The sequence below is a fragment of the Dreissena polymorpha genome, chromosome 6 (genome assembly GCF_020536995.1).
Source record: "Dreissena polymorpha isolate Duluth1 chromosome 6, UMN_Dpol_1.0, whole genome shotgun sequence".
Classification (NCBI taxonomy): Eukaryota; Metazoa; Mollusca; class Bivalvia; order Myida; family Dreissenidae; genus Dreissena; species Dreissena polymorpha.
In genome coordinates, this window is record NC_068360.1 from 100,526,831 (window position 1) to 100,539,845 (window position 13,015).

At 35.8% G+C, this 13,015-nt stretch overlaps 1 protein-coding gene across 1 annotated transcript; it reads left to right on the forward strand.

Annotated features, from left to right (window-relative positions):
* Positions 1-318: 318 nt before the first annotated feature.
* On the forward strand, positions 319-3,518 carry LOC127836099 (uncharacterized). The gene is made up of 4 exons (XM_052362555.1): positions 319-402; positions 790-897; positions 1,870-2,046; positions 3,255-3,518. Exons 1-4 carry the CDS (start codon positions 390-392, stop codon positions 3,419-3,421), a joined length of 465 nt encoding a protein of 154 aa, XP_052218515.1. The 5' UTR covers positions 319-389; the 3' UTR covers positions 3,422-3,518.
* Positions 3,519-13,015: the final 9,497 nt, after the last annotated feature.

Consider the following 13,015-nt stretch of genomic DNA (forward strand, 5'->3'; position numbering starts at 1 on the left):
GTCGCATTTGCATTTTCAAATGACTTTGAAAAAAGTTCGGCTGCATTCATAACCATACTTTCAGCTATAAGTATACGTAAATATAATTCAAGCAATCACCATATTGAAAGAAAACGATGCGTTGAACTTTTTGAAATTATTGCTATATTAAACTACGCTGTGTAGCAGCGAAATGCATTAAAATTTCTCCAATCGCTATCATCTTCCTTGTCATCTCGGCTCCAAATTTAACATGATTACCACTGTCATCCTTTACACCATTATGGTCATCATTATGATAATAAATCAAAAGCATTCTTATTGCATGTTTGTAGATGCATCTGTTGCTGCAACTCTCTCTGGCATGTTCGATCATTGCCGGATGTTCCACGCAGAATCGGCGTTCTGATATGTGTCCTACATGTATGCTTCTTGAAATAAAACCTGTAGATCATACTAATATTTACGTGTTTAAAATGACACATTTAAATGCTTGCGCAGTTTCCGAGTAATATGATGTACCTCCAAACATAGACTGATATATTATCTTTTAACTTACCTGATATAAGAATTATATCAGGCACCTTTTTATCTGGTCGATATAAGCTTTTGTGGTATGACAAACCCAGATTATTGCACAATTGTTTTTAAATTTCGATGCCAACAATGGAGAAATATTCCTCTCAAGGATGCGACCACTTTGTATATTTCTGATCTTTGGTTGTCTTATATTGATTTTTGTTTTGTCTATCGTTGAATTCAAAATTATCAAATGAGTAGAGTATCTGAAAAAAGTGCACTTATTTACAGGCTGCTATTACAAGAGACAAGTGTACGCGCATGGTGCGGTGTTCCAAGACGAATGCAATACTTGCTGGTGCTACAATGGGTCCGTAACGTGTACGAAAATTGCATGCGGTATGAACTCATCTTCTTGCCTTCAATTGTCATTTGAACGACAGACATAAAGAATGTATAATAATGTTAATATAAAATTAAATTATTAATTATGATTATTTAAATTAAATAAATAAATAAATAAAACATATATATATATACACACACAGACACCCGTGCCAGATCTTATATATATATATATATATATATATATATATATATATATATATATAATCTGGCACGAGTTGTCATATCATACCATATTTTAGTAAACGAGTTCAGGAATTTTGTTAGTTAGCGAGCCTTTGTCGAGCTTACTAACGCTTTTCCTGGACGAGTTTAATAAAATATGGTATGATATGACAACGAGTGTCAGATCTTGTTTATCACATGCTTTTAAATGAGCAAATTAAATAAATATTTACGCAAACATAATGATAAATCCCGAATGTTGCTTACATTTCGTGACGTCATTTGACGTTGCAACGTCATTTCAGCAACATAACAAAATGCAATTGGTCAATAAACGAAAACTAAGACAATGAAAACGCTTAAAAATGTTGTATTACACATGTGTAATATAAAAAAATATGTAATGGTTGTATTACATTGGAAACAGGATATAGCATGTGATATATATATATATATATATATATATATATATATATATATATATATATATATATATATATATATTAGGACGTTATTCACAAATATGCAAGGGATGTCGGTATATAAACCTATATGTATATGTGGCAGGTATTCACCTATATGTATATGATGTCGGTATAGACTTTTTGTGTATAAATTCGGTATACACCTTTATGTATAGATGTAAAGTTTGTAAACAATCATAACAGAAAAACTGACTGTTCCAGTCGAACTATTTTACAACTTAAGTAAGTCTAAATTATCAATAAGGCACACACGCACAATTCGCATACAGTTAGCTTACTACTTGTTTTATGTGCACAAAGTTTTTATATACAATAGCCGCTTCTTGGACCATTGAAGTCACGTTACACGTCTTTTCCGGCAAACCCGATCCCGAATACGTCATACCGCGTAATACGAAATCATATGACGTCATATTGAAGGCTATAGGCGACACCTCGACACCTTTGGGAGAGCGGCTGGGCTACAATGGATTTACAGTTACACTGATACGCGGTATGGGTGGTATTTTGTTGCGTGCTTTCCTGTGGTATATATGTAAAAACCGATTGCGGCAACTCTTTCAACGAATCACAATTATAATTTCAGAAAAATCATATATATTTATATACATGTATAATCTGTTTGTTCAAAGAATAAAAAAAACTGCACTATTCACATGTTTTCCAAAAAGCAAAAAATGTTACTGGAAATTTAAAGGGCTACTTTAGAATTCATAATTGAGTTTAACATCTTCATATTAAGAACATAATAAAGTGATATTATGGGCATTTTTCACTGTTGAATTTTGCTAAAAAGAATTAACAGGTCAAAAGAGTTAGTTAAAATGTGGTTACTGACCAAATATCTGCAACTCATCTTGCTACCAGTTATTTATAAAAATATATGTTATATTCGATATTCTTACGTGACTCACCCACTCCTCTAAGCCAAAATGATTTGTAAAACAAAATTGTGTCATTGTGTCGTATGAACGAATCTGCACTTAAACTTTATTTAGGTTCACGTTGTACATGCATGATCAGTTGTCAAACGAAAGTACGGTTGATATTCAAATGCATTATTTTTCACTTTCCGGGATATTGTTTTAGTATTTTGATGCTGCATTAACAAATATAAGTGTATATGAAGTGAAAACATCAACAAGTAAACAACGGTTGCGATAGACACCTAGAAACTGCTCGATACCCATAATATCACTTTAACAAATCATAACTCTGGTGATGCCACCTTTTGATTTGCCTGTGTATTTGGCAACGTGACGGAAAATACATCAGTCCGTCAGGCCATTCATCCGTCTGTCATTCTGTCCATTACACATTCGTTACCGCTCTATATGTCATATAACCATTGACGAATGTTCATGAACATATCTGAAATGTTGAGGAAATAAAAAAAGCATAATGCATGAGTCAGATATGCTGGTTTCAGGTCAATGATGTCCAAAAAATGAAGATTTTGGCCACAATTTATGTGTCTGCCCCATGTATTACTGAAGACATTGTTCGAGTTTCAACTTTAACTGTTTAATATTTACCGTCCGAATTTTTTTATAAGCATTTCTGTGAATGTTTTGAAGTGTATTGTGCTTATTGAACAGTCTTTTATAGAATGTGCATCTAACAAAACATTTTCGAACATTAATGAAGGTTTCTCTCTTGGTGATATCAAAATAAATTCCTTTAAATATCGTTTTGAAACAGGGGATTCAGAGGCGTCCCGATGGACGGTCGGCTGGTGTACAAGACCGGTAGTAGAGCTGCGCATCTTGGCTGCCGTGTCCGCAATGACGCCACGTGGTCACCAACATCCGCTGCAAGCCGGAGTGATTGACTACGTCAAAGAAAGCATTTTGTCGTGTAAGGGTTAACATAATTATTATCGTTGTAACCGATTATCATGTCGTAACATTTAAAATAAAATTATGACTGTAACCAAGCAATTACGTCATGTAAAGTTTAACATAATTGTTATTTTTTTTATCATGTCTTGTTACATTTAAATTAACATTATTATTGCAACAAAACACTTATGTGGGGTAAATTTTTACATAAAGGTTACATTTGAAATAAATCTTTCTTTAGTATGCAATTTTACACAAACCTAAGTACCATTATAAATAAATACAATCGCTATATGCAATTTGTGCATTGATATCGCATCTCCACTGGTCAGCTGACAAGCTATGCGTTCTTGTCAGAATCATCGAAAACACGCGCTATTAATTTACGTAAGACTTACAAGTTTACAGATCGACGAACAGATTTTTTCTTGACTTTTGATCGAACGCGGTGGGATTACACAAAGAATAGATACTTTGAATTATAAGACTCGTGAATATGTAAGTGCAAACTCCTACTACATTGAATCGCATTGCATGAGAATGAGCATGTATTACTGCTGCGTGCTATATTTCAATTTGTTGCCATGCCCTGAAGCGGACGTGCATGTTTAATAGAATTGAAACCATACATAGTGTATGTAAAATGAACGATGCATCGCTTGCTCTTAATTCCCAATTACTGCGTACCGGATCCGTTTTCAGTGGAAATATAGAGAATACTAGGTTAGCGTTGAATACAGAGAAGTTTATGTTGCGAGGCTTAGAACGCCGGGAGCGCGAGCCTTGGCGAGCGCTTTCGGTGTTCGAGCCGAGCAACATACACTTCTCTGTATTCAACGCTAGTCTTAGTATTCTATTTATCCCATTTGATTTTTTCAACGTGACATTTAACATAAATATATCTAATAACCTTAACAATAATGTTAATTGATTCTTAAAAGCGCTTAAAATCTAACGAATTTTACCATGCGTAGTGATATATATGTATTTGTTCTGGTACGCAAAATAGTCTTTAAAAAATTTACACACAAACTGTAAAACGAGTAAAAATATCACCATATGCCTCGATTCAATTTTACGCAGCATGCGAATTGTAACACATAACGACCGCGAAAAGAAGATTTAACTTTACTATAATTCATTTTATTTTCGAAAGAAAATGATCAAAATCCAATATGGCGGCGATTGCTCCTGACAAAATGCTGTCGATGTCAACATACATGTACACCATCGACGACCTTGACAATTTCGAAGAGTAAACAGACAATGGCAGCGACTGACACTTTAATTGACTTAATATACATGGAAATACGTTTTCCGACTTCGGACGACGAATTTAAGGACGCGCAGAACGTGTTTTTTTACATAATGTTATGGGTATGCCGTGTGTGATCCGATCAATGGAGCCCATGTAAAAATCATTTCCCCGGCAACAGGGAACGACAAAAGTACCAACAAAAACTTAAACACGCTCAAACTAGTATCTTACCTTTAATTATCCTTTAAAATCCATCTAATAATCCATTTAACTCAATAATTGACGATTTTGCATCTAGGGTCTTTAATAATTATTTTAGCATATTTAAATAAAGACCCTTAGGCCATCCTATCACTTTTTTTAAATGAGTTTATGAACACAATAAACGTTTTTCTTCGTCACACGCTACGTCATGTACTCTACGTTCATTACTGCTGTTAAAATGAACCAGAGCAGTTTATCAAATAATAGCCGTTGGTAAACTCGGTTGCATTTGCAGATTACTGCATACAAACATAATTATGTTTAAACTTGCACAATGTTTTATTTGTCTATGGTAAATGCCCTTATTGTACAAGAAAATAATTTAATATTTAAATACACAAAGAATGGAAAACATTCCATTACACAACCGATAAATGAGTGGATAATACCCGTGTACAAAATGGGACGTTCCGAATTCCAGTGTGGTGCTATTTTTACCATCTTATACAACACAGCTCTATGCCTAACGTGCATTAAATCGGAAAGCAAATATTGCAGATTATTTATGAATTGTGCGATATTTGTATGGCTTGTACATTCTTAAATGTCAAAAGTATAATTATGCATGGATTATAAACAATGCACATTACACGTAATAAGGAAAATGTGATAAATTGACAATTCAAATATGTCGATATACAGTACATGTACATGTGAAATAAGTCGCGTTTATAATAAATCGTCAAACAAAATTAAAGGAAAATGACGCAATAAGTAAGTTATTTTATGACGCCATCAATCAGCTGATTCATTATACGGATTGCGAAAAATTGTGTCATATGACTAGATTTAAAGCTTGAAGGTCGTATAATTTTGAAGCTTAAGTTTTATTGACTTTATTTCTGATGAAAAATCATTCAGTGGTAAAGTAAAAAGTAGTCCGTGCACGCGACAGCTATATCCCACAAGGTTGAATACAGGTTAGTATATTCCATAAGGTGTTATACCGTCAATGTCTTGTTGAAAATGGGATAAAATTGTTTATTTCAATTATCTGTTTTAATGAAACGCCTTATATGGTCAACAATTATGTGAATACCATGACCAATCTATTGTGCGAAGCACTTTTCGAAGTCAAGACGGAACTGTTTATATTTTGCTTAGTAAAGGTATTTTTAACAAATGCGAAAATTCGAGGTATTTATTCGGGTCTTCTGGGGGAAATATCAACATTTTATCGGCCTGTTATAATGGCCAGTGTAGGTAACAACCTGGTGTAGACAGCTCCGCCGATAAAGACTGTATGGAGACGTTACTGACAGAATCGGTAGAATCGACCTTGAACTCGCTACGAAGATATAAATATTTCTTTTTTTTTTATCTCTATGTTCACAGGACCAATCTTCTTATATCGTTGCAATCGGAACCACTAACGTACAACGTTGTACAAAACTCATGCATATACATTTAAATTTACACCATACGCTATCATCTTGATTCTTTTATTAAAAAAAACGTGCATCATGCACTGTGTCAAGCATGCTGATACTCTTAAATTGAGGAAAATCGTGTAATAAAGCTTTCGAGACTTCTGTTTCGTGCATAGGCATATATTAAAATGCCAATTATGCTGTTTGCCTTATGTGAGAAAGCCAGTCTTTACAGTCGCAGACATATACATTGAACACATGACAATAGCGTGTGAGGCTATTTGCAAATTACATCATATAAATTCTTATCAAATATTAGTTATTCAATGTAGCTGCATACATTGGATTTTGACAGGGATTTCTTCCATTAAAGAACGGCAGCGGGATAAATGCTAAACCCGCAGTGTATCCGCTGACCCGTTGCGTTTGATGGTGGAAGAAAGCTGTTTCGTGAATTTATTACCACGGACAAAAGCTAACCCGTCTATGTTCAGTCTATTTACTACCAAGGACTAAAGCTACCCGTCTTTGTTCAGTCTATTTACTACCACGGACAAAAGCTAATCAGTCTTAAACAAAAGCTTACCCGGACATAAACCCATGCATGGAAATTAATAGTTCCTGACAGAGAATCAAACGAGGTGCGTAAAACGCGAGTTTATTCTTATCTGATTAAACTATAACATTACGTCAAACATGTTCGTAACAAGTCGGGAAATGATCGCTCATTTAAAATTTCGAACGTTCTTAAACTGTAAATATTTACCCAATAAAGTTTACCAGAAGAAAACAATGATCGAAATTAACAATTCATAAACACGTACCCGTAGTGACTACCTAAGCAGTTCCTAAACATATAATCCGTTTACCACGTGGCTTCTTCTGTAAATATAATATAACCATAATGTTATTTTAGACCCTGCAGCAAAGTTCAAAACAAAAGATCTGTTTTGTTTAAATATAATTGCATTAGAAGGCTTTTTAGGCCACACAAAATTTAATGTTACCGATTTTGACGAACTATTTTGTTCAAATACAATACCTTAGAAGGTTTTTAGGCCACATACCGTTTATTGTTACCGATTTTAATTAACATACCTTTTAACAATGGGTTCTTAGCGATAACTCATAAAACGAACACTCTTCATCGTCATGTTAACGGGTTAGCCTTTTTTCTGGGTAAGAAAATAAACAGGTGAGTATCTAAGGACGGTTTTTGTCCTGGAAGTTAATATTGCAAAGATATAATTATGCTCTTAGTTCCCCCTATGGCCCGCAACTATGTTCCTTCAGCGGGGTTATGAATGTACGATAAAGATCGACCTGGTCTCAACTGCGAATTTGTCATCTAGTTCCCATAATGCTCTGCCATCTAGTACCGCATATTTCCCGCCGTGATGATGTGCTGTTAGCGATAATGGTCAGAATAGGGGCACCAAACTGACAGTAACAATTTAGCTGCTCAAAGTTTTGTTGAAAACCAGAGCACCACAATTCCTTTTTCGAAAAAGTGTGTTAAATTCGAATTTTGCCGCGTGAGTATACTTCATAACTAAAACAGCTTTTGTTCTGCGTTAATACATCTCGCCACTGTCAATGTCTGAAATGCCAGCGACATCACCGACATCGGTTTTACCAAAAGACGTAACGACCAATTTTAAATGAGTGATAGATGATACTCGCTAATATTTCTATAAACTTTCACTAAATTGTAATTTTTCTGAAGCGTGATAATTCTCTTATTGATTGTAGTAAGCCATTTTCATGTCTATAACATACAACCCAAAAGAAACTTGTTCAACATGGCAATAAACCGGAAAAGGGTGTGTTTTTTGAAAGAAAGAATTCAAGATGTGATTAGACACATTAACATAGGAAACCACTCCGTGTAAATGTTGTGCGTACTCAGTGATAAAGGTTTCGGCAATTTAAATAAAACACATAGCAATTATAAAGTGTATCTAATTGCGGCAAATGTCATTTTGTATATGCAGCAAAACTACTCTGTTTCTTCTTTCCTGCTTTGAACTTGCAAATTGCTTTATGTTTTTACATTTGCAACAACACATAGCACTAGGCGTATATACACGTTTTGAAGCGTTCTTATTTGGATACACTTGTAATTGTATTTCTTGAGCTCGTGAGCGTGAGATACATTGGCGACCTTAACCAAAAAAGTGGTTGAGTACATTAGATCAGACAGTTAGACAGTTGAGGAACCTTACAAAATATGTTTTTGAATATCAATATTTAAGTAACACACTACAACTCTTTTGACCTGTGATTTATTTACATTTACATTAAAAGTTGTTAAGTGTATTGTTCATGTCTTACAAAGTTACTAAACTGTTGCATGGTTGATCGAATTGCCCAATGTTACAGGTAACATATCATTATTTTGAGCTTACATAAAGTTGTGCACAAGCTATTTGTATTTGTTTAATAGCATCAATACATAATAATGCATGGCAAAATTAGTCAACATTGCGAAACTTTACCATCGCTTGGATCTCAAGTATAGGTATCTCTTTTTCTACGTGTACGTTTATAAATTTGAAAATGGAAACGAACTTAGAGTTTAAACATTGAATTCATATTTTTACAAAATCGGTATTAGATATGGTGTTAAATTTGTTATTCCCCAACCAATGCCTACATTTAGTGTATTATATTTGTGATCATACAAAACTAAAACGCCACATTATCCTATCATAAATTGTATTCGTAAATTCATACAACATAGTTATCCAACAACTGATGGATTGTTTCCATTTCTTTCAAGACAAACCCCGAGAAGAAAGAATAATGGTCTTGTGGCGAGCCAGTCGAATCCGACTAGGTCTAGGTCCGACAATATAAAGTTTTGGGGGCAAGTCACTGCAATACACGCGTTACGTTTACACCTTTATTTCGTCTACATAAATAGTTCCGCCGACGACGCCGACGTGCACAAGTACTACGTCGACAATGACGTATACGACGGTTATGGCAACGATGACAAATGCGAAGACTATGACGAATATGACGTTACAAATACGTTCTAGTTGACGATTCTGACATATATCATCCTACGAACAATCTTTGTGACGTTAGTGACGGTTATATGTAATTAACAATGCGAATGAAAAGTATAATAAGCAAATGACAATATTTCATGCATAATCTAAAAACATGTGCGTAATAATAGCATATAATATTATGAAAATTACACAACATTGCTCTCAATTAATACAATAACACATACTTGAAATGAAAACTATATTACATTCACACATGACTGTGTGGTTTTCCTTTACCCTTATTACAGAGTTAATTAATCAGACTTAAATAGTCACTCAAATCAAAATGTATCAATTAATTTACACTTGTAGAAAAAATGCAAAAAGCATTAATACAAAAAATAACCATAGAATAACAATATTAACTTACTGAACAATGCCTTCTCAATCCCCAAAAAATTATATTTCGTTAATGAGAAACACGACCCACTTGTTTCAGAGTCTTAACGTGTTCTGCAGGCTTCGGGCGTCGTTTCAATCTGACGTAAACTCATTCTAAATAAAACCTTGCAAATTACATCATTTTGAAAAATCGAATTCTAGGATTAGGCACAGCAACCACTTCTAAATATACCCCTTACCAAATTCGGAGTTCCGGAAATGCCATGACCATATTCGGAGTGTCGAAACTTCAAAGAATTGTTAAGCATTAGATGTGACATAGCAATTACAATATATGGTTGGTTGACCTTCCCATTCCCGCAACACCGTTATTTTTTAATCATCATTCTGCTATTTTGAACAATGGTGCTAGTCTGCAACACCGCCACCCAATGAACCTTCCACAGAAGTTCATTTAATTACTTAAAATGACTTAAAAGACTAGGCACGAACTCAAAACCTAACATCTAACTCATAACATATACGAGTACATGTATATCCATCAACATCAGCAAACTAGACTACAAAAACAACAACAACAACACCAATATTAAGGTCCTACTACTATACTAAATGATACAAACTTTTAACATCCGAACCTATTTTGTATGCATTGTTTGCATATGATTCTAAGATACGTTGTGCTCTAACAAGCACAATTTGGTAATCGGTCGAACTTTTTCCGTACCGTTTACTCTAACTCTGCATGACCGCACAAGTCCGTCTCTTCCCTTACTCACCTCTACTACAAGTCCTAAATGCCCACTAATCGATGTCTCGTCGCATACGAGTACAAGATCATTTACTGCTATATTTTCCCGACTGTTGAGCCATTTCTGGCGTACCTGTAAATTCGGTAGATACTCCTTAAGCCATCGTCTCCAGAAAATGTTTGCTAGGTATTGAACTTGTCTCCACCATCGCCGACAATAGTTATCTCCCTTCTCAAATACACCTGGAGGGAAACACCTATTCGGGCTGTCACGTAATTACGTATCATTCGTGGAAAAGACACAGTAAACAACACAGTTCATTTCTGATTTCTTTGCGTTTTATTTCTGCTTATTAACACAACACAACGTTTCCAAAATGTTTATCAAATACAAGATACATGCGAAGCCCGCAACGGGCCCATCCCGCGAAAGCCAGCAATAATGCGACTTGTATATTCGGCCGTTCAAGTAAGACTGTCCTTCATACAACGCAGATGCCAATTTATACAATAATGGACAAATAAATTGGGTGACGGCTGTCTGGATGATTGACTTTAACATGAGTTGAATTACCTGATACGGGATGGCTTTATGTGTGACTTACATATCTTGTGCATATATATGCCAATAATTAAGCGAGACCACGTTTGTTTAACTGCATATATGAAAGTTCACCTGTCATTTAACATGAAAATATACACAAATTAACAGTGCTGCATGTGTTTACCATAGACATAACTAATTAGTGAACCCAGCCATGGGCAATAACTTGGTGCATTTTTCTCGTCTAATTTGACGATGACATATGATGCCCATTTATGCATTTCTTCATGAAGACAGATATTATGTATTCAGTTACACCGAACAAGGAATATACATAAAATACACCAATTATGCGACAGGGCGAAGTAGCAAAATTTTGTTCGGCGACAGCGGTTCTGGATCACGGGGATCATCACTTACCTGTGTAATCGGTTGGTCATTCAAAATCTTTTCTACTTCCGTGCAGAAAGTTGACAGTGCCTCGTCGCCCAGCAGTTGTTCGCGTACTACTGATTTCAATGCGATTTTGAAAGAGCGTACCAACCTCTCCCGAACCCCGCCCATGTGGCTTGCGTATGGAGGATTGAAGTGCCAAGTAATTCCCCTTTGTTGCAAATGCCTCGAAATTCGGCTCTGACTCCATTCATTCATCGACTCACGTAGCTCCTTTTCGCCACCCGATAGTTGTGCCATTGTCACTGTAGTCTTTTTCTGGATGGCCTTGACGACTAACAAATCGTCACATGGCGCATATGAATGAATCAGTATTAAGACTGTGCGTTATCTCTATGTGTACAGCTCTCGTGCACAAACATGTAAACAAACAACCGTACCTTTTCAGTTGTCTCCTGTCGGATTTGACGTACATTGGTCCGAAGAACGTACGTAAACGGTGGTTTGTCCAGCTCCAGTCTTTAGCTGGAAGTTGACCCATTTGTTGTGATTCAGGACGTTGTTTTTGTCTCTTACAGATCATGCATTTGTTCAAAGCAGACTGACTCGTCTTAAGACCTGGCAATACCCAATATTTTTGTCGGATCTATGACAAAATATGGTGAGCACCCATGTGAGCGTTTTTTTCATGGTATGACTTGATAAGGATCCAAGTTACGTGATGGTTACCTGGTATAATTATTCGATGCTTAGTATCACTGCGCAAGTCAGCGTTCTCAAGACGACCGCCCACTCTTAGCAAATTATCTGTGAAAAGTGGACTTAACTTTGCCATCGAACTTTTCTCTATAACCCGTCCAGATTTCACAACACTAATAATATCACTTCTGTACTCACCGCTTTGTACAAGTGACACAATAGCATTTGTCGCGGCCCTCATTTCACTTACCGTCCAGTTTTTAACCTCTAAGCAGACATTCTCTTTCTGTCGTAAATATTTCTGTATGAGATATGCCTCGAATCTGAAAAGCCAGGCTACCGAACGCTGCAGCTGGAACCAGTCTGAATGCCTTATCAACAGGTTATCAAGCCCGCTATCGGGTTTCAATTGTGTCGCGTGCACATAACGGTCCTGCTTTACCTCAAGATCGTCAGATAGACTGGCTACTGGTTGTGGTATTGATGGCCAGTCGGACTTACCTTTGAGCACGAAATTCGGTCCGTTAAGCCAAATCTCATTATTTTCTATCTCATGAAGACAAAATCCCTTAGACGATTTCAGCAGGATTAATTTCAGTCGGAACGTACCTCCAGCCAATTGCCGAAGAGTCATCTACTCCTGTCGGCTGCAAACATCTATATATACTTATCTGTGTCACCGCAGGTAGTCCTAACTTGTAATGCTCCCCTTCCATTTCTTTTGATCCTTCCAGCATTGTCAGTGCCCGTCTATCTTTCTGTGACATACCTGTCCGAATGTCAAATCTACAATCTGAAAAATCGGTATTCAAAAGTTTTTTTATATCGCTATGTACCGACGAAATTTAAAAATTTACATGACGGGTAGAGGACGAGGTTTTCCCTTTGACACCAATAACGCTGAGGATAAGATTGTAAATGAAACGATTGTGCAAATGTGC